Source organism: Schistocerca cancellata, chromosome 6, assembly GCF_023864275.1.
Source record: "Schistocerca cancellata isolate TAMUIC-IGC-003103 chromosome 6, iqSchCanc2.1, whole genome shotgun sequence".
Taxonomy (NCBI): Eukaryota; Metazoa; Arthropoda; class Insecta; order Orthoptera; family Acrididae; genus Schistocerca; species Schistocerca cancellata.
This window is the reverse complement of record NC_064631.1, coordinates 488,353,977-488,381,384: the sequence shown is the minus strand read 5'-3', so window position 1 is coordinate 488,381,384 and position 27,408 is coordinate 488,353,977. Positions and strand designations below refer to the sequence as shown.

General features: G+C 43.3%; 1 protein-coding gene across 1 annotated transcript in view; it reads right to left on the bottom strand.

The window, feature by feature from the left end:
* Positions 1–27,408, bottom strand: part of LOC126191004 (probable cytochrome P450 6a14) — a 110,770-nt gene that overhangs the window by 21,986 nt on the left and 61,376 nt on the right. Inside the window, exons 2-3 of the mRNA XM_049931685.1 lie at positions 13,664–14,126; positions 10,433–10,687 (exon numbers count right to left, since the gene is read on the bottom strand). Of these exons, the coding sequence (XP_049787642.1) occupies positions 10,433–10,687; positions 13,664–14,110 (702 nt within the window). The 5' untranslated portion in view covers positions 14,111–14,126. The remainder of the gene's footprint in view (positions 1–10,432; positions 10,688–13,663; positions 14,127–27,408) is intronic.

Here is a 27,408-nt window from a genome sequence, read left to right as displayed (position 1 = left end):
CAGTAGTTAGTATACCCAGTTCTTTGAAGAATTTTCTACATGACGTCCGTGAATTTACTCCACAAATAATACGTATTACACGCTTTTGGACTCTGAAAAATTTTTGTTTGATTTGAAGAGTTACCCCCAAATATTATACCATACGACATTATGGAATGAAAGTAGGCAAAGTATGCAAGCTTTTTCATTTTTATGCCGCCTATGTCAGCTAACACTCGAATTGCAAATACAGATTTGTTAAGGCGTTTTTGCAGCTCTGTGGTGTGCTCCTCCCAACTGAATTTATTATCAAGTTGTAATCCCAGGAATTTAAGACTGTCAACCTCTTCTATCTACTCTTCTTCATACTTTATGCATATGCTGGGTGGAAACCTCTTACAGGTTCTGAATTGCATATAGAGAGTCTTCCCGAAGTTTAATGTCAGTGAGTTGGCTTTAAACCATTTATTAATATCCATGAAAATATCATTAGCAGATCTTTCTAGAACTACACTCGACATACTATTTATTGCAATACTTGTGTCATCTGGGCATCTGGGCAGCGATTATTGTAGGATATCGACCTCGCTCTCAGAGGACAAACACAGAGTGATTATAATCGGTTGGTGCACTAGAACTAGAAGTTCCTGGTGTTTTTGTTTTGATTGTTAATATTCCGGTAGCTACGGGCTGATTTATCGATTGTCATTCTTTATTTGTAATTCACTGTTACTATTTGAGTGTATATATTTTCATTTCCTTATTTGAAGATAGTGACAGGCGCTGTGAATGCTAGAAAATGGAGTGCCAAGGCGAGAAATTGGAACATTTCCGACATATTTTTCTTTTTGAGTTCAGTAGAGGGGTGACACAGCAACGGAGGCAGCCAGAAACATATGCGTCATGTATCAGGATAATGCCACTGGACAGAGCACGGCAAGAAAATGATTTTCTCGTTTTGAGGAGGATCCTTTTGACATTAATGACTCTCCAAGTTCAGGAAGACCTCCGGGGTTTGATGAAGATCGTTCAAACGCATTAATCCACAAAGATCCAAGCCAGTATACTCGAGAACTGGCAAATGTGATCAACTGTGATCATTCCACCATCGTGCGACATTTGCTTGCAATGAGGAAGGTTCAAAAATCGGATGTATGGGCACCGCACGCTCTAAGCCAAAATCACATAAATAAGTGGTTGGCCTTATTTGCATCTCTGCTAGCTCGTCATGAATTGGTTCGTGAACGACAACGATCATACCTATCCTCTATGATTACTGATGAAAAGGAATGGTTGAGACCAAACACAGCAGCAAGTTCCTATACAAAGGCCCGCGTGCATCCACAAAAGATAATGTTATATGTCTGATGGAACAGTGACGGTGTGGTGTACTGAACTGCTTTCCCGAGGTATAATGATCACTACTGATATTTATTTTCAACAACTGAGACGTCTCTTAGACGCAGATCAAATACAACCAGGAAGACTGCGTGAAGTGATGCTACTCCACAACAAAGCACGGTCACATTCAGCTAGACTGACAAAATTCACTATTCAGGAGTTGGGTTGGGAAGTCATTCCGCACCCACCTTATTCACCTGATCTTGCGCCCTCAGATTTTCACCTTTACACCTTTTCTATCGAACAATCTTCAAAGTACTTACTTTCCCGATGAAAATGCGCTCCGAAAATGGCTCGACGACTTGTTCGCTTCAAAATATGTGATTTCTACAGTCGCGGAATCAATAAGTTACCCCAGCGTTGGCAGACTGTTGTAAATAGTGAAGGAGAATATGTTATTAATGATTAAACTCTCTCTTATTGTACCTGTTCTCTTGATTAAACGTATGGAAAAACGATACAGTCTTACGCATCACCCAATAATTAAAGTTCCACTTTCGAAACGTTGTAAAATAAGAACCACTGCTCTGACTGACGTCAGATCTGGACAGAATATTATCGGAGAAGAGGAAAGCTTAACGGAAACAAAAAATATTTAATGAAAATTTTTACCGCTAGATGGCGCGGTAAGCGGCAGAATAACCAAAATAAGAGACGCAAGTTACTCGGTTGTTCCTGTTTGCGTCTGGGATGCCCGACTTGACTGTCTCAAAGGAGGATCGAATGCTGCTGGCAAAACTCTTGTACAAGAACGGTGACTGTGCGCCACTAGCTCTGCAGAGGTTAAGGACATTTCAAATTAAAATGGCTCCAAGCACTATGGGACTAACATCTGGGGTCATCAGTCCCCTAGAACTTAGAACTACTTAAACCTAACTAACCTAAGAACATCACACACGTCCATGCCCGAGGCAGGATTCGAACCTGCGACCGTAGCAGAAGCGCGGTTCCGGACTGAAGCGCCTATAACCGCTCGGCCACACCGGCCGACTGGTTAAGGACACTAACGTGTGTGAAAAAAGGCGTTGCTTCCTGGTCTGCCAAGGGACTGAAGAAAATTATTACGAAATATGACAACACAGGTTCTTTTCAAGTGCAGTGTGTCAAAGGGAAGAAAAGAATTGATCCGGCGTCAGTGGAAGACGTTGCCACAGCAATACAGGAGGGGTCGAGCGGTGGGTGCAAACGTGCAACGCATAGGTAATTGCCCAAACTTTGAACATGCCTGAGAACACAGTGCATAAAATTCTACGAAGCACCCTCCATTGTTATTCATACGAAATTAATCATGTTCAGGAGTTGTTCATGCTGACCTACCAATGAGAAAACGCTTGCGCTAGAATTTCTTGCTCGCATGGAAGTGGACGATCAGTGGTCATAGAACATTCTGTGGACAGACAAAGCCCATTTCCATCTCGAAGGACATGCCAATATCCAGAATTGCAGAATATGGGCAACGGAAAATCCGCACGCACATCAACCAGTACCGTTTCATTCTGCAAAGGTAACCGTGTGGTGCGGGTTGTCGGCATCGTTCATAGTAGGGCCTTATTTGTCAAAGGAGATGGGTTCTGGTACCTGTATCGTCGCTGGGAGACTCTGTGAGAGTATTCTGCACACCTGCGTCATTCTAGCCCTTCGACGGCTTGGATGTGTGGGTAGGGTTATTTTTATGCAAAATGACGCCCTTCTGCAAATTCCACAACTGCAGAGGCATTTTGAAAATGCTACAGTTATCAGCCGCCATTTCCCTGCAGCGTCACCGTCTAGATTGGCTGATCTGAACCCGTGTGACTTGTGGCTGTGGGATTATCTGAAAGTTGCTGTTTAGTGTTCTGATTACAAACGCAGATGAACTGAAGCCACGCGTTGCGCAGTACATTCTGAACGTGACCCCAGAGACACTTCGATCTCTTGTGGAACATAGTGTTTCTCAGTTACAGCTTGTGACAGAAAACAGTGGACAGCGTTCTGAACATTTGGGTATTGTGCAAGTCTCATGAAAATTAGAAACAGGTGTCATTTTGCTTTTAATGCGGTTTTTACCCCAGGACAATCGCAGCCAACGTGGTCAACCTTGCCGTGAATGCCAAACTTGTGGAGTCATGCACATTGCAGAGTACTGTTGGATTAATGTGCAACTCACACCCTAACCATCGTGATGAGATTCATCTGTCATTTGTAGTCGAGCCAGCTTACTTTATGACGCTTACTGCGCCATCTAGTGTGAAAATTTTCGTTAAATTCTTTTTGTTCTCATATTGTTTCTCCCTTGTTATATAATATTCCGACCAAATTTGACGTCATTCTCAGGAGCGGTTCTTTTTTTACAGCGTGTTGAAACTGAAACTTTGATTATAATCACCCTGTATATAGCACTTCTTTTTCTTTTTTTTTTTTTACGTTCTCATCCCTTCCTCATTCTTATCCTTTTCACTTGCCCTCCCTCAGATTTCACAGTTTTTCGAAGAATTTCTCTTTCAAACAAAATACATTTATTTTGAATTTATTTAACAGTACACTTACATTTGGTTTCATAAGGCTTATTCTTCCATTCTCTGTTCCTCCTGAATTGAAGCAACACACAGTCATGATATGCAGGTGGGGCAAATTTTCCTCGATCAATTTAAATAAATAATATTCCCATGTTAGCTACAGGCTATAGACCACGAAATAATGGATGTCAAGCAGCGTGTGAGTTAGAACGATAGTGTAACATTATAAAAATTATTCCATTCAATCGTACCATGGTGATATAGCGACCTTATTATGGCTACTACTAAAATTGTCGTATACAGCACAATGTACTTTATTAACTCAAGAATGACGGTTTTCGTCTGAGTAGTGTACCACCAGGTTATCTGTTAATATAAGAGGAGGATGACATTACCATTATCCGACGCGGTCCTGTCGTGGACTACTGTAACAGCAAAGAGAGAACCAGGAAAAAGCAGACCATGAAAACGGACTGGATAAAAACACCGAAAACAGGAGCGGTTGAAAACAGAAGAAAAAAACGACAGAGCAGAATTACCTCATGAGCGTTGGTGACAACAGCACAGAACAAGATCACACGCACAAGCTGTAAATATGGCCCTAGACGAAAACGACACCAGAGGCTACATTCACAAAGAGTGTACGTAATATGAGTGATAAGAGCAAAGTATTGGGCTAACAGCAGGTGGCGCAGTTAGACGGGGTCCAGTGTAGCAACACCAAAAAATCGTAAAATAATAGTAAAAATAACAATTGTTACGAACATATGGAAACCGTATTGGAGTAGAGTAGAAATTAAAATATAAGTAGTCCAGGACGTATAAAAACGCAGCTATGTGTGGAGCATAAGCAGAAAGGCTCAGAGGTGCAATCGCACTAGAACCGAATAAAGTAAAGTTCTTAAAAGCAATAATAAATGAAAAGATTTACAACAAATATAAAGCTAAAATACATGATAAGTAACAGAGACCTTGTTCGTAAAGAACAAAAATAACTAAAAAGTTATAAATTCTTTAAAAGTGGGAAACAGGGAATCACAGAACTTTATTTACAAAAAAAATTGTGCAAATGGCTCTGAGCACTATGGGACTCAACATCTTAGGTCATAAGTTCCCTAGAACTTAGAACTACTTAAACCTAACTAACCTAAGGACGTCACACACACCCATGCCCGAGGCAGGATTCGAACCTGCGACCGTAGCAGTCCCGCGGTTCCGGACTGCAGCGCCAGAACCGCTAGACCACCGTGGCCGGCCGTTTATTTACACTGGTCAACTGACAATTAAGCAACGCATTGTTTTCAATGTACGAATGTTCAACAATTTCAGTTTCTTCAAGAAGGTTGAGTCTCTGTCTTTTGGAGCGTGATGTAAAATCATTAGGTTCCCGAGTATGGGTGGTTGAGCCCGTCCGATTAGCCACGCAGTCTAACGCGCTGCTTCCTATGTGGGAAAGCACAAATCCGCTTGGCGGATTGTGTATTGTGTATGGAACTGGGGACACAGAAACGATGAAGAGGTGTAGTCCTGCCGTAACCCTCAGTGGTTCACAACCCCACAACAGGTCACAGCAGACCACCGCCCCCCCACCCCACCCCCATACGGAACCCAGCGTTACTGTACGGTTCAGCCCCCCAGTGGACGCCCGTCCCCCCACCCCTCTGGGAATTCTCATACCAGACAAGTCTAACCCCAAATGTTTGCATGGTAGAGTACTTATGGTGTACACATACGAGGAGACAGTGTTTGCGCAGCAATCGCTGACGTTGTGTAACTGAGACAGAATGAGAAGCAGCTCGCATTTGGCGAGGCAGATGGAAAACCGCCTTAAAAACCATCCACAGGCTGGCCAGCACATCAGACCTCGACACTAATCATCCCGGTGGATTTGTGCCGGGGACCAGCACGCCTTCCTGCTCGGGCCTAGTGGATTAGTGTCGAGGTCCGGTGTGCCAGCCAGCCTGGTTTCCCTTATTCTGCCTCAGTTGCACTATGTCGGCGATTGCTGCGCAAACACTGTCTCTACGTACGAGTGCACCATAATTACTCTACCGCGCAAAAATTTGGGGCTACACTCGTCTGGTATGAGACGTTCCCAAGGGGATCCACTGGGGGCCGAACCGTACAATAACCCTGGGTTCGGTGTGGGACGGCGGTGGGGTAGGTGGACTGCTGTGGCCTGTTGTGGGGTTGTGAACTACTGAGGGCTACAGTGGGATGAAGCCTCATTGTCGTTTCTAGGTCCCCAGTTCAATACACACAATACAATACACATAGGGTGGTTAACAGCCATTGGATTCAAGGTTTTCTGCAAAGGCTGACCATTGTTGTGAGTACATGTTCGTGAAACCTAGTTTTAAAAGCCAGTGTAAGCCGCTTGACATTCACGGTCCGCGTACGCGAGAGGGAGCATGATGAGTTATCTTTTCGAGGACGCTCGTTGTGAATATAGTATTACTGGACGTTGTTAGAGCTGGTAAACACTGTTCTCCTATTTTGCCCCGAAAAAGTTTAGCTAGACCGTAAGACACATTACCTAAAAGTGAAATCTTAGTATATTTGTAGTTCTGAGGTATGCGGCTAAGAGTAGTTTCTCTGTCAGACAGCGATGTTTTTTGCATATACCAAAGTCATATAATTTGCCATTGATTGAGGTGCAGGTTAAATATAATTTCGCCTGTGAGGAACACCTCAAGTCCAGTGGCCTCCAACCACCCACACTCGGGAACCTAACGGTTTTACTCCACGCTCCCAAAGGGAAGAGACTCAACCTTCTTGAAAAAACTGACATTGTTGAGCATTCGTACATTAAAAACATGTGTTGATTAATGATCAGTTAGTCAGGTCTTCTGTGATTCCATGTTTCCCATTTTTAAAGAATTTATGACTTTTTAGTTCGTCTTGTTCTTTACGACGAAGGCCTATGTTACTTATCATATATATTTCATTGTACGTTATTTATATTTTCATTGTTTTATTTTAGCTTTATATTTGTTGCACATCTTTTCATTTATTATTACTTTTACGAACTTTACTTTTATTCTATTGTAATGCGTCTGCGCCTAAGAACCCTTTCTATTTACACCACTACACACAGTTTAGATTACTACGTATATTTGCCTTTTTATTCCAATATGGTTTACATTTGCATGTCAATCTGTTCGTTATTATTTTACGACTTTTTGCTGTTACTGAACTGCACCCACCTCTTACTGCGCCAATGAGCGCTTGTCGTTTCTAGTAGCACAGTACTGTGGTCGTGGTCGTGCTCTTATCATTCATGTGTGCACTCTAAGTGAATGTGGACGGGCCTCCTGCCCCGTTTTGGTCTACGGCCATATTAACAGCTTGTGCGCGTGGTCTTATTATGCGCTACTATTACTGTTGTCACCAACACTCATGATGGAATTCAGGTCTCTCGTTTTTTCTTCTGTTACCTATCGCTCCCTATTCCCAGCGTTTTTCTTCAGTTGTTTTTATGGTTTGTTTTTCAGTTTTTCCAATTTAGTATCATAACTGTAACTGACACATGCCTCTTGGCAGGAACTTTAAATCTTTTTACATAAGTTATCGTATATACTGCTGTGCTATTTCATTCGACCTGTATCCTGGTTCTCACTTCGTTGTTGCAGCAGCCCAGGTCAGCACCACGTCGGGTTGACTGTAATGTCGTCCTCCCCTTATATCGCGTAGGTCTCCCGCGAGCAAGCAGAAGTGTCGCAGCACGACGTGGCATGGACTAGACTAATGTCTGAAGTAGTTCTGGAGGGAATTGAAACCATAAATCCCGCAGGGCTGTCCGAAATCCGCAAGAGTACGAGGGGGTGGAGATCTCTTCTGAACAGCACGTTGCAAGGTATCCCAGATATGTACAATAATATTCATGTCTGGGGAGTGTGGTGGCCAGCGGAAGTGTTTAAGCTCAGAAGAGCGTTCCTGGAGCCACTCTGTAGCAATTCTGGATGTGTGGGGTATTGCATGTCCTGCTGGAATTGCCCAATTCCGTCGGAATGCACAGTGGACATGAACGGACGCAGGTGATCAGACTGGATGCTTAAGTACGTGTCACCTGTCAGAGTCGTATCTAGACGTATCAGCCACAGACGCCTCACGCCACTACATAGCCTCCACCACCTTCAACAGCCCCTGCTGACATGCGGGGTCCATGGATTCATGAGGTTGTCTCCATACACGTACACGTCCATCCGCTCGATACAAGTTCAAACGAGATTCGTCCGACCAGGCAACATGTTTCCAGTCAACAGCAGTCCAATGTCGGTGTTGACGGGCCCAGGCAAGGCGTAAGGCTTTGTGTCGTGCAGTCATCAAGGGTACATGAGTCGGCCTTCGGCTCGAAAAGCGCATATCAATGATGTTTCGTTGAATGGTTCACACGCTGACACTTGTTGATGACTCAGCATTGAAATCTGCAGCAATTTGCGGAAGGGTTGCACTTCTTCACGTTGAACAATTCTCTTCAGACATCATTGGTCCCGTTCTTGCAGGCTGCAGCGATGTCGGAGATTTGAGTTTTTACCGGATTCCTGATACTCAAGGTACACTCTTGAAATGGTCGTGCGGGAAAATCCCCACTTCATCGCTACCTCCGAAATGCTGTCTCCCATCGCTCGTGCGCCGACTATAACACCACATTCAGTCACACTTAAATCTTGATAACCTGCCATGCACCCGGCAAACGGTCTACCCGACGGGAAGCCCTAGTCACACGACATTTACATTTACCTGCCATTGTAGCAGCAGTAACGAATCTAACAATTGCGCCAGACAATTGTTGTCTTATACAGGGTGTTACAAAAAGGTACGGCCAAACTTTCAGGAAACATTCCTCACACACAAATAAAGAAAAGATGTTATGTGGACATGTGTCCGGAAACGCTTAGTTTCCATGTTAGAGCTCATTTTAGTTTCGTCAGTATGTACTGTACTTCCTCGATTCACCGTCAGTTGGCCCAATTGAAGGATGGTAATGTTTACTTCGGTGCTTGTGTTGACATGCGACTCATTGCTCTACAGTACTAGCATCAAGCACATCAGTTCGTAGCATCAACAGGTTAGTGTTCATCACGAACGTGGTTTTGCAGTCAGTGCAATGTTTACAAATGCGGAGTTGGCAGATGCCCATTTGATGTATGGATTAGCACGAGGCAATAGCCCTGGCGCTGTACGTTTGTATCGAGACAGATTTCCAGAACGAAGGTGTCCCGACAGGAAGACGTTCGAAGCAATTGATCGGCGTCTTAGGGAGCACGGAACATTCCAGCCTATGACTCGCGACTGGGGAAGACCTAGAACGACGAGGACACCTGCAATGGACGAGGCAATTCTTCGTGCAGTTGACGATAACCCTAATGTCAGCGTCAGAGAAGTTGCTGCTGTACAAGGTAACGTTGACCACGTCACTGTATGGAGAGTGCTACGGGAGAACCAGTTGTTTCCGTACCATGTACAGCGTGTGCAGGCACTATCAGCAGCTGATTGGCCTCCACGGGTACACTTCTGAGAATGGTTCATCCAACAATGTGCAATCCTCATTTCAGTGCAAATGTTCTCTTTACGGATGAGGCTTCATTCCAACGTGATCAAATTGTAAATTTTCACAATCAACATGTGTGGGCTGACGAGAAACAGCACGCAGTTGTGCAATCACGTCATCAACACAGATTTTCTGTGAACGTTTGGCAGGCATTGTTGGTGATGTGTTGACTGGGCCCCATGTTCTTCCACCTACGCTCAATGGAGCACGTTATCATGATTTCATACGGGATACTCTACCTGTGCTGCTAGAACATGTGCCTTTACAAGTACGACACAACATGTGGTTCATGCACGATGGAGCTCCTGCAAATTTCAGTCGAAGTGTTCGTACGCTTCTCAACAACAGATTCGGTGACCGATGGATTGGTAGAGGCGGACCAATTCCATGGCCTCCACGCTTCCTGACCTCAACCCTCTTGACTTTCATTTATGGGGGCATTTGAAAGCTCTTGTCTACGCAACCCCGGTACCAAATGTAGAGACTCTTCGTGCTCGTATTGTGGACGGCTGTGATATAATACACCATTCTCCAGGGCTGCATCAGCGCATCAGGGATTCCATGCGACGGAGGGTGGATGCATGTATCCTCGCTAACGGAGGACATTTTGAACATTTCCTGTAACAAATTTTTTGAAGTCATGCTGGTACGTTCTGTTGCTGTGTGTTTCCATTCCATGATTAATGTGATTTGAAGAGAAGTAATAAAATGAGCTGTAACATGGAAAGTAAGCGTTTCCGGACACATGTCCACATAACATATTTTATTTCTTTGTGTGTGAGGAATGTTTCCTGAAAGTTTGGCCATACCTTTTTGTAACACCCTGTATAGGCGTTGCCGACCGCAGCGCCATATTATGCTAGTTTACGTCTCTCTCTTTGTTTGGATCTTCAGTGTATTTGCAGATAACTTGGCAATGCTCTACCTAGGCATTCTTGAGTTAGTAAAGAAGACTGTGCAACCTCAGAGTGTTTTTATTATTAGTGTAACCTTAACCACTTACCCGAAAAATGTCGGCGAGTTTCGGGAACAAATTGCAGAAGTTCGCCTGGAGCGATTCGACGGTCGTTGGCGTAACCAACCGCTTGCCCCAGTAGCGGAATTCTTCATCGGGGTGCTGCAGGCTGTGCACTTCGAATCCGAAGGCACAGGAGGCGATGACGTCAGTGGTGAAGCGCGCCGCGAGGTCGCGGAACTCGGCTTCCCCGGAGCCGCCGTCCAGCACTTCAGCCAGTTCGCGTGCGCACTTCTCCATTATCTGCACAGCTCAGCACAGCGTCTGCCCTTTAGTGCGCGCAAGCTCTGCACGTCCAACGCTAGAAGAAGCATTAATTACTCGAAACGATGGCGACTTTTGGGTCTGACACGAACCTCCGCTGTTCCAACGCTGGACGTGATAATCGGAGTCAGTCCTTCAGTCAAGAAATTGATTCTAGAGCAGAAATTCTGGGCAAGGTTTTGGTGGTGGTTTTCTGTTGTAAAAATTACAGAATACAGAATTTAAGGTCACGTCGACAACGAGGTCGTTAGAGCACAAGATGGGACTGAGGAATATCATCTTCAGTGTCCTTTAAAAGAAACCATGTAGGCACTTGGATGTGATATATTGAAATGGGTGTAGCTCGCAGTAACTGTGCAGAGATGAAAAAGGTTGCACAGGACAGACTAGCTTGGAGAGCTGCAACAAACCAATCTTCGGAGTAGAGACCATCACCACCACAACGACAGCAACATCGTTTGGTTAAGAAACAAAACAGTAGCATACAAAAATGTGGAGCTGTATATATGCAGACTGAAGCGACGAATGAAAATCTGTACCAAGGCCATATCACTGCTGATCATTATGCAGAAGCGCTAACAACTACACCACGCTAGCACACTGGGTTTGTACTACTTCGTGGACTACCTTAGCATGCCACACAGCTGTTTGAATTTAGGGGGAATACCACGTGATGTGAGACGTGAATGGGAATTTGTGCTGAGAAGCGAGGCATACTAGGGTAGTACTCGCAGTTGTGAAAAGCCAGTGTGTTAGTGTGACGTAGTGGTTAGCGCATCTGCCTCCTGAGAAAGAGACGTTGGTTAAAATCCTGGCCTTTGTACCAATTTTCGTTGTTTAAGTCTGCATATATACAACTTAACAGAAGAGATATTGAATTTAATTGATGAAAGGAGAAAATATAACGACAGGAAGTGCAAAATGGCTAAGCAGGGATGGCAGAGGACAAATGTAAGGATGTAGAGGCTTATCTCACTAGGGGTAAGATAGATACTGCCTACAGGAAAATGAAAGAGACCTTTGGAGAAAAGAGAACAACTTGGATGAGTATCAAGAGCTCAGATGGAAACCCAGTTTTAACCAAAGAAGGGAAAGAAGGAGTATATAGAGGGTCTATACAAGGGCAATGTTCTTGAGGACAATGTTATAGAAATGGAAGAAAATGTAGATGAAGATGAAATAGGAGATATGATACTGCGTGAACAGTTTGACAGAGCACTGAAAGACCTAAGTCGAAACAAGGCCCCAGGAGTAGACAACATTCCATTAGAACTACTGACAGCCTTGGGAGAGCCAGGCCTAACAAAACTCTACCACCTAGTGAGCAAGATGTATGAGACAGGCGAAATACCCTCAGACTTCAAGAAGAATATAATAATTCCAATCCCAAAGAAAGCAAGTGTTGACAGATGTGAAAATTACCGAGCTGTCAGTTTAATAAGCCACGGCTGCAAAATACTAACACGAATTCTTTACAGACGAATGGAAAAACTGGTAGAAGCCGACCTCGGGGAAGATCGGTTTTGATTCCGTAGAAATATTGGAACACGTGAGGCAATACTGACCCTACGACTTATCTTAGAACATAGGTTAAGGAAAGGCAAACCTACGTTTCTAGCATTTGTAGACTTAGAGAAAGCTTTGTACAGAGACCAGATGGCAGTTATAAGAGTCGAGGAGTATGAAAGGGAAGCAGTGGTTGCGAAGGGAGTGAGATAGGGTTGTAACCTATCCCCGATGTTATTCAATCTATATATTGAGCAAGCAGTAAAGGAAACTACAGAAAAATACGGAGTAGGTATTAAAATCCATGGAGAAGAAATAAAAACTTTGAGGTTCGCCAATGACATTGTAATTCAGTCAGAGACAGCAAAGGACCTGGAAGAGCAGCTGAACGAAATGGAGAATGTCTTGAAAGGAGAATATAAGATGACCGTCAACGAAAGCAAAACGAAGATAATGGAATGTAGTCAAATTAAGTCGGGTGATGCTGAGGGAATTAGATTAGGAAATGAGACACTTTAAGTAGTAAAGGAGTTTTGCTATTTGGGGAGCAAAATAACTGAGGATGGTCGAAGTAGAGAGGATATAAAATGTAGACTGGCAATGGCAAGGAAAGCGTTTTTGAAGAAGAGAAATTTGTTAACATCGAGTATAGATTTAAGTGTCAGGAAGTCGTTTCTGAAAGTATTCGTATGGAGTGTAGCCATGTATGGAAGTGAAACGTGGACGATAAATAGTTTAGACAAGAATAGTATAGAATTTTTCGAAATGTGGTGCTACAGAAGAATGCTGAAGATTAGATGGGTAGATCACATAACTAATGAGGAGGTATTGAATAGAATTGGAATTAACAGAAATTTGTGGCACAAATTGACTAGGAGAAGGGATCGGTTGGTGGGGCATATTCTGAGGCATCAAGGGATCACCAATTTGGTATTGGAGGGCAGCGTGGAGGGTAAAAATCGTAGAGGGAGACCAAGAGATGAATACACTAAACAGATTCAGAAGGATGTAGGTTGCAGTAGGTACTGGGAGATGAGGAAGCTAGCACAGGATAGAGTAGCACGGAGAGCTGCGTCAAACCTGTCTCAGGACTGAAGACCACAACAAACAACAACATATACATCGTACATGTTTCAGACTTGAAAAGGTCTCTGGAAACATATAGTTTCTTGTGAAAAATGTGAATTTCTATCAAGTGGGCAAGTGCTGTTATTTGTTTTTGTGTAACAGAGTGAAATCATTGAGATTCACAACCTGCTCAGTGTACCTGCCTGGCACTGTCCGTTCAGGGAATCATGTATTTACAAGTCTCTTAAACAAGTGACGACACACAGCAGCTTCAAACACTTTGGATGTAATTTCAAGTGAACAAACAGAAAGCACGACAGACACCACAGTTGACATACACCAGATTCGTGCATTATCGGTACTACACACTTAGAAACGTACCGGAAACATCATCTTCATCTTTCCCGATGTGAATGTGGGAGACAGCTTGTTCCTCAGCAACCGCCATCTCTCGCCAGGCATCAGGAATAAGTGTCCGGAGAGCGGATCTACTTCCTCGTTGATGTAGAAGCCGCGGTCGTGGAAGTGCTGGAAGTCCTTGATCAGCATCCTCTTGATGAGGTCCGGATCCCTGACCACGACGGCAGGGTTGGTGAAGAAGTAAGCGCCGGCCAGCGGCGTCGACGCCGGGACCTTCTCGTACAGGCTGCTGCACTCTTCTCCGAAGGAGAGCCGGAGGAGCACGGTCTTCCAGATGTGGCCCAGAGGGAAGCGCGCCGAAGGGATCTGGGGGATGCTCCGGCGCGTCCAGTAGGAGAGCGAATAGTAGGCGTAGAGCGCCAGCGTGGCGCACGCCGCCACCAGCACGGCGACCACCAGCTGCAGCATGCTGGATCTGTCCCTCCTGCAACCACACCGGCCGCTTATCAGGCACACCGAACCAGCGTTAAACAGCGACTGTTGTGAACACAAACCATTGTGCGCATGCTTGAGTCCTGTACACAACTGCTGACTGCCATATCGACGTCTAACAGGTTTCCCTGGGACAATGGCGCCCTTTTAAGGGAAAATGGAATGGAAGGGGAGGGAAACCAAAATCATTAACTGATTGAAGTCTCCAATGCAGAAAATACGTAAATTTACAAAAATAATGTACACTGCTACGTAAAGAGTAACCACACTGTGGTGAGGAAAGTCATGGGGTAGCGGTATCACATATACAGATGGCAGTAGTATCTCGTACACGAGGTATAACAGTGTGGCAAATTGGCGCAGCTGTCATTTGTACTCAGGTGGCTCATGTGAAAAGGTTTATCGGGGCACGATGGGAATTACCAGATTTTGAACGCAGAATGGTAGTTGGAGCTAGATGCATGGGACATTCAGTTTTGGAAATCGTTAGGGAATTCTATATTCCAAGATCCACAGTCCCAAGAGTGTGCGGAGAACACCAGATTTCAGGTATTACCCCTCACCATGGACAAGGCAGTGGCCGACGGCCTTTACCTAACGACCGAGAGCAGTGGCGTTTGGGTAGAGTTGTCAGTGCTAACAGACAAACAACACTGCGTGAAATAACACAGAAATCTACGTCTACATCTACATCTACATCTATACTCCGCAAGCCACCTGACGGTGTGTGGAGGAGGGTACCTTGAGTACCTCTATCGGTTCTCCCTTCTATTCCAGTCTCGTATTGTTCGTGGAAAGAAATATTGTCGATATGTCTCTGTGTGGGCTCTAATCTCTCTGATTTTATCCTCATGGTCTCTTCGCAAGATATACGTAGGAGGAAGCGATATACTGCTTGACTCCTCGAAGCCCGTACTGAGCTACTGACCGTCTCTCTTGCAGAGTCTTCCACTGGAGTTTTTATCTATCATCTCCGTAACGCTTTCGCGATTACTAAATGATCCTGTAACGAAGCGCGCTGCTCTCCGTTGGATCTTCTCTATCTCTTCTATCAACCCTATCTGGTACGGATCCCACACTGGTGAGCAGTATTCAAGCAGTGGGCGAACAAGTGTACTGTAACCTACTTTCTTTGTTTTCGGATTGGGACGTACGATCAACGTATCCGTTAGGAGACTGCGGCGAAATGTGGCAGCAGACGACCGACGCGAGTGCCTTTGGTAACAGAACATCGCCTGCAGCGCCTCTCCTGCATCTCGTGATCATGTCGGTTGACCCTAGACGATTGGAACACCATGGCCTGATCATATGAGTCCCGATTCTAGTTGGAAAGGGCTGATAGGAGGGTTCGAGTTTGGCGCAGACTCCACGAAACCATGGACCGAAGTTGTCAATGAGGCACTGTGCAAGCTGCTGGTGGTTCCAAAAGGTGTGTGTTATGTTTTCATGGCGTGGGCTGGGTACTATGGCCCGACTGAACCGATCATTCGCTGTAAATCTTATGTTCGGCTACTTGGAAACCATTCTCTGCCATTCATAGGCTTGATGTTCCCAGCCAAAAAATGGTCCAAATGGCTCTGAGCACTGTGGGACTTAACATCTGAGGTCATCAGTCCCCTAGAACTTAGAACTACTTAAACCTAACTAACCTAAGGACAACACACACATCCAAGCCCGAGGCAGGATTCGAACCTGCGACCGTAGCTGTCGCGCGGTTCCAGACTGAAGCGCCTAGAACCGCTCGGCCACACCGGCCGGCGTTCCCAATCAACAACGGAATTTTTATGGATGACAATGCACCATGTCACTGGGCCACAATTGTTCGTGACTGTTTTGATGAACGTTCTAGACAGTTAGAGCGGATGATTTAGACATCCAAATCGCCTGACAAGAATTCCATCGAACATTTATTGGGTATATAGACGCAGCATGGCTCAGTATTTCTGCAGGGGACTTCCAATGACTTTTGCATTACGACAGGCATAAAGAAGTCGGACACGAAATTAGGAGGTATCTCATCACTTTTGTCACCTCAGTATAAGTAACTAGTATCATATTCTACAATTTGCGAGTTGCATGAAGAATGTAGATTTTTGTTCTATACAAGTTAATTCTTACACTAAAGGAAAAACAAAGACAGGCCGCTGTTGAGAATTCCATTTATTAGGGATTAATTAATAGCATTATCAACAGTGGCTGACTGCTGTTTGTACTTTACTGTAAGAGTTAAACTATATTTCCACACAGTCACAATCTCAACATGTCAGTTTTTGTCCAAATGGCATTTTTGTTCTATTTGTCACATTTATTCAAATGAAATACACTAAAGAATAAGAACTAAAGCTGATAATAAGAACAAAAAAAAAAGAACAGCGATCAGGCCCTGAAGACCACGCCATAGTTGATCAACCACTGTGTCATCTTCAGCTATTCATCATCGGATACCATACGGAAGGGATCGGGGTCAGCACACGCCACTCCTGGCTGTTGCCAACATTTAGACCTGTCATTTAAATTTAATATTGAATGTTAGATGGTACTATAACAAATCAGACGGTCTCTGTACCTGCAGCCCTGTGTTCTGGGAAACTGACTGCCGCAGTCAACGACCTGTGTCAATGCAGCACCCTCACCAGCAAACCGCTTCCGCGCTCTTACCTTTTCTGGAGAGGTAATGACCGAGTCCTCGAACACATATCACCCCTCGGGAGCTTCTCTGTGATCAGATAATGTGCCAGTGCTTCCTCTCCCGCATAATTGGCCACCTTACATATCTAGGGATACTTTTTTATTTTTTTATGGCCTCATCCGAGTCGTCTGGACTTGAAACGTCTATGCTAAGTTGTCTGAACGAAACATAAATGTTTTCTCGTGTTTAAAACTGTTACTTGTTTGCGCAGCAAGTATTCCTAGCGAAAAAATGCGCGGCGCATCTTCCGGATTTTATTGCAGCATGTGCCACACAATCTGTAAGGGAGAGACGCTGCTCCTTATAAGTTCATGACCTCGATAGCCAAGATGACCGCACGAGAATCAAAAGCACTCAGTAGAACTTACTGTTAATACAGCTGCTCAAACATTTGGAAATATTTGACTGTTGACCATACACTAACAACCAATCGTGACGCTGAAAAAGGTTTTGAAGTGATATTTCTAGACTTATCTCAGTTATTTCCAAAGAGCTTATGTAAGACTTCCTCGATAGAAATGTAAAACACTTCATTATGGTCTGGTGTCCGCTGAGCAACTGCAGTGCCGATACGCGGACACTCTGTCGGAATTTGCCAAAATTACGAAGGGTGTGCAGTATACACCGCATGCGGCGCCTTGCAGGATTTGACCCTACGTTGTAACCCCCACCCTGTGTCGGAGGCTGCCGTAAAGACGACAATGCAGCTATGATGCACCTGCCAACACCGTCGCAAGGACTCGAGCCCTGGACTGCTGCCTCACCACCGAGGCCCTTGACAGCCCCGTGCTCTGCCGGCACCGCAGGTCTACAGCACTCGCCAGGATCCAGCTACCTTCCCATGTTTCGCGGCTTCAAGTAACGTCTCCTCAGCCTTGCGCCACTGAGACCTGACACAGCTAGCCATAGCAGTCCGTCTTCCGGTACATAGTTCGGTGTACTGGTTCACCTGTTAGTCACTCTCATTCAGTCGCCTTTGCTTGGACAACGGCAGGAGCCACGGCCAGATCTCCTCGAGTCTCGCTTATAGGAGACGTCCCTGGAGCCTGACGCAGTATCGGTGGGCGCTACCCGTGGCCAACAAGACTGAATAATTGTAAGTAATAAACAATACATGACAGTTGTACCCGTAGGCTGCCTTCTTCTGTTGCATCTAACAATGTTATATATCCCTTACTATCAAAATGTTCGTAGATGTGCAGAAAGTAAATATCCCACGTTGAACTAACTATTCTAGTGTTGTCAACGTTTATACAGGGTGCAACAAAAATGTACGGCACAAATTGCAGGACGAATCACTCACATATAGACGAAGAAATTATATTACATTAACATGGGTCTGCAAAACCTTTGTTACCATTTACAACTCATTTTCTCTAACTCGTTAATCACGGGAAACACACAAGAACAGAACGTTAGAATCATGGGGAACATGCGCTCTTGGTGAAGTCTGGTTACGTGGTGCACCGCTAGTATTTTGTTTTACATGTCCCTGTTGCCATGCGACATATGCCATTGTTTGTTTAGAGGTAACATCTACTGTTCCAGTGATCAGTACGACTGTTGCAAGCGCACAATCTACTATGTAGAGTTAACCGCAGACTTCGCCCGTGCAATGGCAGTGTATAGAAATGCAGAGATGGTAGATGCTCATTTGATGTATGGATTATCTGGCGGCAATGGTGTTCACCCTCAATGTTTGTACCCGGAGAGATTTCCAGGACGAACCTGCCCCAGCAGGAAAATGTTTGAAGCCATTGATAGTCGTCTTAGGGAACATGAGGCTTTTAAGCCTGACAATCGCCACCAGGGTAGGCCTGGAAGGACGAGGACACAGCAACGTTAGGCTGCACTTTTTGATGCAATTGACGACGACCGCTCGATCAGCAGCTGGTTTTCCTGCACGGGTACTCCTCTGCGAATCGTTTATTCAACCAACTATCAACCCTAATTTCAGTGCATCGGCATGTATGGGCAGGTGTCAATCCTCACGTAATTGTTTAAACAATTCATCAACAAAGATTTTCTGTCAATGCTTGGGCCGGCATTGTCGGTGACCGGCATTGTCGGTGACAGTTCTGTAGGCCCTCGCTTTCTTCAACCCTGCTCGACGGACAAAATTATCATAATTGCGTAGAGAATGTCCTACCTGATCCGTTAGCAGACGTGCCTTTAGCTGTGCGACAAAACATGTACTTCATGCACGATGGAGCACCTCCTCATTTTAGTGTTAATGTCCGTCGGCTTCTAAATAAGATTCGGTGACAGATGGATAGGCAGAGATGGACCAACTGCCTGGCCTCCACGCTCTCTGGACCTAAACTCACTGGACTTTTTTTGTGGGGGCATTTGAAAGATCTTGTGTATGGAACTACAGGGCAAGATGTTCAGTCTCCGTGCCCGTATTATGGAAGGCTGAGAAACCATACGCAATGGTCTTGGGACACGTCAACGTATTCGAGATTCGCTACGACGCCTTTTCGATGCATGCATCGATCCCCACGGGCGACGTATTGAACATCACCTTTGGGGAAGAGTTGCCTGTGGTATGTTGGTGCGTTCTGTTCGTGTGTGTTTTCCATGATTAATGAGTTGGAGAAAATGAATTATAACAACACAATGTTCCCAGACCCATGATCATGTAACATAATTTCTTCGTCTACCTGTAAGGAATGTGTCTTGTAATTTGTGCCGTACATTTTTGTTACACCCTGCGTAATTTAGTAAGGACGGAAACACTATATTAGCAGATAAATGTTACATATCTTGCTATGTCTGGTTGGCTGCTTTGAGGAGAGAAAACCAACCAGCGAGCTCTTCGGATTAGAAAACAATGGGGAAGGAAGTCGACCGTGCCCTTTCAAGGAACCATGTCGACATTTGCCTGAAGCGATTTAGGGCAATCACGGAAAATCTAAGTCAGGCTGGCCGGAAGCGGGTTTGAACCGTCGTCCTCGCGAATGCGAGTCCATTGTGCTAACCACTAAGCCACATCGCTCGGTATATCTGCCTACGACTGTCTAGGGTGTCGGTTCCTATTTATTGTTTCCAATTAATAGATTTCTTCTTTCACTAATAGTCGCTGGAATATAGTTGGTTTCCGACATCATTAGTATGTATTCATAAATTCTTGACACTTTTTGCAACACTACTTGTTAAGTAAATGCATTGTGCAACATTTCAGCTAAACACAAAGGATTTGATAGTTACATTGGCCAGTCTCGACAATAATTGAAAATATTATGCCGCGTTTGGCATCTAAACTTTCTGTAAGTACCACGTGCGTAGCTTCCAGATCCTTCTAGAACAGGATTTTTTTTTTAAATGAATTTCATTATCACCGTCTTAATTGAAATTACTTTTCCGATATAATTTACGTGATGTTTTCCGGAAATAATTATATTCATTAATTACTAGGCTCGTAAATCTTTATATAAATGTATAAAGATTTACGAGCCTAGTAATTAATGATGGAGGTCGCAAATTCAGACAGTATAAAAACTCTTTGTATAATTATCGAGTGAATTATCGATATAGAATTAGAAAACATTAAAAATTAAAACAGAAATTTAGTTTACATGAAAACTAAAGCACAATAATATTAGTTTCACAGTAAAGCGGTTTTTGACTCATTTAAGCTAACAATTGTGATTGTTAAATTTCATGATTCAAGATCGATGGCGGGCCGCTGTGGCCGAGCGGTGGTAGGAGCTTCAGTCTGGAACTGCGCTGCTGCTACGGTCGCAGGTTCGAATCCTGCCTCGGGCATGGATGTGTGTGATATCGTTAGGTTTAAGTAGTTCTAAGTCTAGGGGACTGATGACCTCAGATATAAAGTCCCATAGTGCTCAGAGCCATTTGAACCAAGATCGATGTTGCTAAATGGAACTATATGACAAATAAAATTATATTATCAGAAAAACTGTGTTTTTGTGATAATATACATGCAAAATTATCTTTAAACGTGCAATATATAATTTAAGTATAAAAATTGACTTAAGTTAGGCCGAAACTTATGCGGAATCGGCACATTTCAAACGAAGTATGAAAGTTCTGAGGAGGCAAGATTCATTACAACCCAAATCTGTATCCAGTATATGCCGTGTTCTTTGACTTCCATAAGGCATTCGATACACTTCTGCTGCAGTGCCATCAAATGAACAAAATTCAAGCGCACGGAATATTAGACCAACTGCGTGAGTCGACTGAAGTGTTTCTAACCAACAGAACACACCATGTTATTCTCAGTGAAGAGAAATCTTCAGACGTAAAACTGACTTCAGGGGTACCTCAAAGGAGTGTTATAGGTCCACTTCCACAATATACAGGGTGATTCACGAAGATATGCAAGTATTTTAATATGTCATTCTACAAGTAAAACTAAACAAAAAAGTGCATATGTTGACTTACGAAGTTACGGATAATAAAAGATTTTGCCTGAAATTTAGTAACTTCGCTAATATGAAGCCATGGCAAAAGTGTACGAGGTTAAAATAAAGCACGACTTCCATTTAGTTTGTTGTTATTGATTTAGTCAGCTGTCTAGGATCCAACCGATATGGTAACGAGCGCAGGAGAAGTGCTGCAGGCGTTGTCGTGCTGTTAACAAAGGCACTCGCTTCGGTCGTCTGCTGCCACAGTCCATTAACGCCAAATTTCGATACACTGTCCTTACGGATACGTTCGTCGTATGTCCCACATTGATTTCTGCGATTATTTAACCCTGTGTTTCTTGTCTGTTAGTACTGACAACTCTACGCAAACGCCGCTGCTCTCGGGCGGTAAGTGAAGGCAATCTGCTACTGTGTTATCCGTGGTGAAAGATAGTTCCTGAAATTTGGTATTCTCTGCACTCTCTCAATACTGTGGATCTCGGAATATTGATTCAGCGTTCAAAGTCTGTTAATTCCCGTCGTACGCCATAACCATGTCGGAAACGTTTTCACAAGAATCACCTGAGTGCAAATGACAGCTCCTCCAAAGCACTTCCCCACTTTACCTTGTGTACGAGATACTACCGCCGCCTCTATATGTGCATATCGTCGTCCTATGACTTCTCTTATCACACTGTACTGTGGGGATATTAATCTAAATCTGAAGCCAAAGGGCAAGAAACAGGAAAGGTACAGCTGAAATAGTGCAGCCGATGCGACAAGAAGGTGAAGATGGTACGTAAAAACGGCATTTGGAATTGATTACACTTTTCTACCAGTTTTCTGTGGCAATAGAGAAGCTACAGCTGAGCTAAAAAATTAAAAATGTTAGCCAGTTTTGGGGATCACCGCACTTAGAATAGTTATATATGATCAAGTCATCTAAGTTCATCTCTTTAATTCTCTCCCTTTGAGAACTTGATAAACGCAAACTTAAAAGCCGTTATTTACTAACTGCACTGTCTTCAACTGGCTCAGGGTGCTAAATGACCTTTCAGTAGTGCATGCTGTTGCCAGAATTGTGAGATAAATCAGAAAGGGTCTTCGTAACCGAAGGAGGTGACTTAACTTTTACTTCACAATTCTTGTTATTTGTTAAGGCATACGAGCTGCTTCTTTTGCAGAAAGATTTTCGATATCATAAAGCGTAGAAACTTAGTACAGACGTCTGACAAAAATAGCTTCCTTTATATTTTTCATGGCGTTGTAACGAATGAAGACTGATTTGGAAGTGGTATTGTCGTTTTCTGTAAGACTTAACTAACACAACCAGAGAGTCGAAGTAAGGAATGAAAACAGGAGTAATTAAGTGGATCGATCACAGGAATCTTAGGTACTTCGATTTCACCATATACATGGATCAATACATTTTAGTTTTGGCCTTCATTAAAATCATTAATTATTTGGGAGAAATTACAAGTGGAGTCATAGAATAAAATAATAAATGGATGATCACTAATAATGTGATAATGAAGATATCTAACAAGTATCTCATTCTGTAACCACTCCTTGAAGTAAATTATTCGACTGTACAAGAGCTGGAAAATATGCATTCAATGAATAATTCATAATCTACATTTCTCAGTCTAATCCAAATATTTAAACAAGAATTCTAGGTCTTCCATGTCCTGTTTGTAGCTGCAAAAATTTATCAAGAACTCATTGGCTAGAATCAAGAACACAAGAAGAAAACTAGCCGAAACGATGCAGTATAAAGTAGCCTGACAATATATACAACTTATTACAATAATTTTCACATAAGTGCTTCCATTTATTGGGTTAGAAGTCGACTCCAGAGTACTTCCAGTTTTCCTAGGAATAGCGCCGGTAAATTACAACGTTTTCGCCCAACATAAGCTGTTTCATACAATACCAAGTTATATTTGTAACTATTTTAATACACAACACAATTTGTGCAATGATTTATTGAGGTTTTTATTGCTGGAACAGGTCGATCAGCGTGTACTTGTTTGTCGTAAAAGGAAATGTTATGTCCAGTAGTTATTGCTGCTTTAGGTGAGCTCCTGTACTGTTTGTTGGAGGGATCTTCTACACCAAGGCCTCTGCATATCTGCAGGTACTGGCGTGATAACTCCTTATTGCCTCTCCTTACATATTCATCCTTCGTCAGGATTTGGCAGTCTGCCATTATAAGGTACGTGGTTTTTGAATGCCTCACATAAAAACGAAACTTGTCAATCCGAATTCTTTCCACAATTAGTCGTTCATGATATTTCCTTCTTAAAGCCTGATCAAAATGGTTCAAATGGCTCTAAGCACTATGGGACTTATCATCTGAGGTCATCAGTCCCCTAGACTTAGAACTACCTAAACTTAACTATCCTAAGGACATCACAAACATCCATGCCCGAGGCAGGATTCGAACCTGCGACCGTAGCAGCAGCGCGGTTCCGGAATGAAGCGCCTAGAACCACTCGGCCACATCGGCCGGCTAAAGCCTGATTACGTACATTTGTTACGATAGTTTGAAATTCAGATCTTATTCTTTTAAACCATAGGTGTGTCCGCCCGTTGTAGATTTTTAATTGTCCAGTTAGCTTAGCTGACTGCCCTTGAAATGGTTTTTCTGTACAGGTTTTATTTTAGTCCCTTTCGACTCTGATACTTGATGTTATGTAGTGTATTTTAGCCTTGTTATTTGCGTGTCCTGTTAACTACGATTATTATCGATCTGTCAGTGGTTCCTCACAACAAACTTCGTAAGGGAGTATAAGTTTAAATATGCCTAGTTATTGTACAGCTGCCCACGTTGCCTTCCAGAATGGACACTAGATACTATGCTTATAGCGTTCTGTGCAGTGAATACTTTATGTTCAAGAAGGTTAAGTTCATTAGTTTGTGTTCTGCATAAACTTTTTTAAGGTCTTGACTACTTGAGTCTCAATTTATGTCGCTTCAGTTATCTCGGTATGGCGATAGTTAGGGGGAGACTATGAAGATCTGCATTGACGGGTTGGTAGTGCAACAAAATGAGAATTGTTTATTTATTGAAAGGCACGTTGTGTACGGAGTAGCTACAGGAATGGCTACGTAAGATGTCGGACTAGGCTCGGGACACGTATTGACTGATGGCTTTCGTGTAGCGTTCGCCGCAGTGTTTCAAGTTTAATTGCTGTCAACGTGTACAAGGTTACACGGTTTTTAAATAGCATTACGGATTATTCCCTGCCGCTTCTTCTTAGAAGATAGGTCCACTTCGGATACTTAAGAGAGAACTGTTGACCGTAGGAATAGAGGGAGAATCATAACTACGCATAACATGCCTCGAGCGCCCGTTAACAGCAATCGCTCTGCTTCTCGACGATACAAGTCAAGTGCTGCCCTCATCACTCTGATCGGTGTGACAGGTAAGCCGCGTTACAAAAACAGCACCACGGGTCTTATTTTACTTATACTTTGTCCATTTTATTCTGTCTACCCTGTACTTATTGGGGGCAGTTGTACTATTGTCGGATAATTGGTTCTGTTCCTCAGAGTAAGAAGATTGCCTTTGTACCGTCCCCTGGAAATGACTAGTAAAGACATTAAATGAATGTTAAAAAAATACTCATCTCTTACTCGCAAGGCGAATTGAACCAAAGACATAACACTGAATAGCGTTTGTGTGTGTGTGTGTGTGTGTGTGTGTGTGTGTGTGTGTGTGTGTGTGTGCATGTGTGTGAGAGAGAGAGAGAGAGAGATCTGGCAGGAAAAGATAAAGACATGACAAAAACTAGATGACAAGTGTTTTGTTTGATAAAATGCTTCATCTGTCTGGCTAGTACCGCAGAACTGAATGGACGGCTCAAATGGTTCAAATGGCTCTGAGCACTATGGGACTCAACATCTTAGGTCATAAGTCCCCTAGAACTTAGAACTACTTAAACCTAACTAACCTAAGGACATCACACACACCCATGCCCGAGGCAGGATTGAACCTGCGACCGTAGCAGTCCCGCGGTTCCGGACTGCAGCGCCAGAACCGCTAGACTACCGCGGCCGGTACTGAATGGACGCACTAACATTTTGCTCGACTGTACCAATTAATAATTTCTTGCTTTGTGTTTTAAAATACATTTGTTATCATAAATTTTAAAACAATATTCTTTTGTTTAAGTAAAAGATCGTCCTTTCCTGGGTTGTAGGACGTTAAGATTAGTGGACTATTCCTATTGTTGACCGCCTTTAAGGCGCATAGTATTAATTTTGTTAAATAGGGCCCAGAGAGCCAAGTTTTGCTAAATAGATGTGATAATTCCTTAACATGTGATGAAATATTTAATAATAGTGGTAAAAATTTTTAGATTTTGCGTCAACTTTCACCCGTACCAAATTACATATGCCGAATGCGTTAACTAATAGCTGCTAGAACGGGAAAATTTTATATTATGTTAAGCAAATGTCATTAGTGAGCTTAACCAAATAAAATGTGGGTTGTTGTCTACATATAAATCGAACCAGATACTTGAGATGAATAACAGAGCTCATGTTTCAAAAAAATTGTAGCCTGGTGCGAGAAAAGAGGATTGCATGTTACGTAATAATTCCACAGCCTGATGTGAGACAAAAAGGTTTGCGTGTTACGTAATAACGCCACAGCTCTGCAAGGACATTTAATAGCCATATTGAAAATAATTCTGCTCAACGTCTACTTAAAAGCGAAGTCGTTTAAGTTACCATTTGGATTTTAACTTACAACGCGTTTAAAGCAAAGACAATATTCACCAAGTATTTTTCATGCTACAGCGGCAATCGTGACAAACCACATCAACGTAAAGAGGCTTTATTTTTTGTTAATTCGTGCTACACCTCGCATGATGTGGCAGGTTGATGGTTACTATCAAAATGTGGATTGTTGTTTCTTGTCTGTGTAGCTAATCAGCGGCAGTTCTTTCGTTTCTGTCCACGGCAACTGATAGTGGTGGCGGCAATCTTACCCGAATCGAGATACTCGCCGGAGACTCTTTAATACGATGCCAAGCGACAAGCTCTGTGTACGAACAGCTTCGGGTGAGACGCGCCTCAGTAATCTGAGTGAAAACAAAGGCCCTGAGATCTCGTAATGCACCCTGTGTGCAACAGCTGATCAGATCTTAAATATATTGTCTGTTGACATCACTGTCAACTACATTATTCACTGAGGCGGCAGGATGACTACATTTGCAAGATGACGGTAGGGCCTCAATATTTCAGTCAATGAGAGCGCTGTCTGCGACAGATAAGCACAGAGGACTGGCGGCTGGCTGGCACATAGTTTTAATGTGTCAGCAAGTTCCGCCACAGCGTACACTTGGCTGCAGATTTAAGGATGCAGTCTGGGAATTTCAGTTTCATTGAACATCAGAGTAATCACTCAACACTTTATGAACTACAAATATACCAGTTACTTAGACAAAAACACTGAATTTTTACTGTATTGTTTATTAACTTGTAGATCAGTATTATATTTTACAATTTGGCTTGATTCAATGGAGAAAACTGGCCCACAAACGTCCAATCAAGGTACGTCACGATAAACATTCAGTTAAATTAATAACGAATGCACGTGAACCGTTATTTCAGACGCACCCTTTGCAAACTATAAAGCACAGACGGCTTTCTGTTTGAGAATCAACGTGTTTCAACAATCTGATAAAAGAAGCAGCTTGCGAGCGTGTACATCATTTTCTAAATTCTAGTGTGGCATCATTACTTTACACCACACTTAATGGGATAGCAGATAGCCAAAATTACTCAGATTTCTTCGACATATTCCGTATTTTAACAAACATCATATTCGAGCATTATAAAAGATGTCTCGAACAATTTGCCATCTCCCTTTGCATTCACGTCAAAGAATGCCATTCTGCTTGGATAACTATTCCTAACCGCAAAGCCTGTTTAATGCGAGAAATGCGAAGTAGCCTTTCATTGTCAAGTAGCAGTTTGTAATCATACAGATAACTGTTACGTGCTCCTTAAGTACTATATGTAGCACCTCCACAGGATCCAAGGTCATTCTGTTGGATGATGAAAGACTGAACGCCTTCTGATAATCCCATGGAGACATGGACGTGTGCATAATTGATATGTGCCTCCCGTTCACCCACACATTCGCTCATCGTGTTCCATACATCCGATTAAGAAGGATAACCTTCAGGGATGTGGAACTG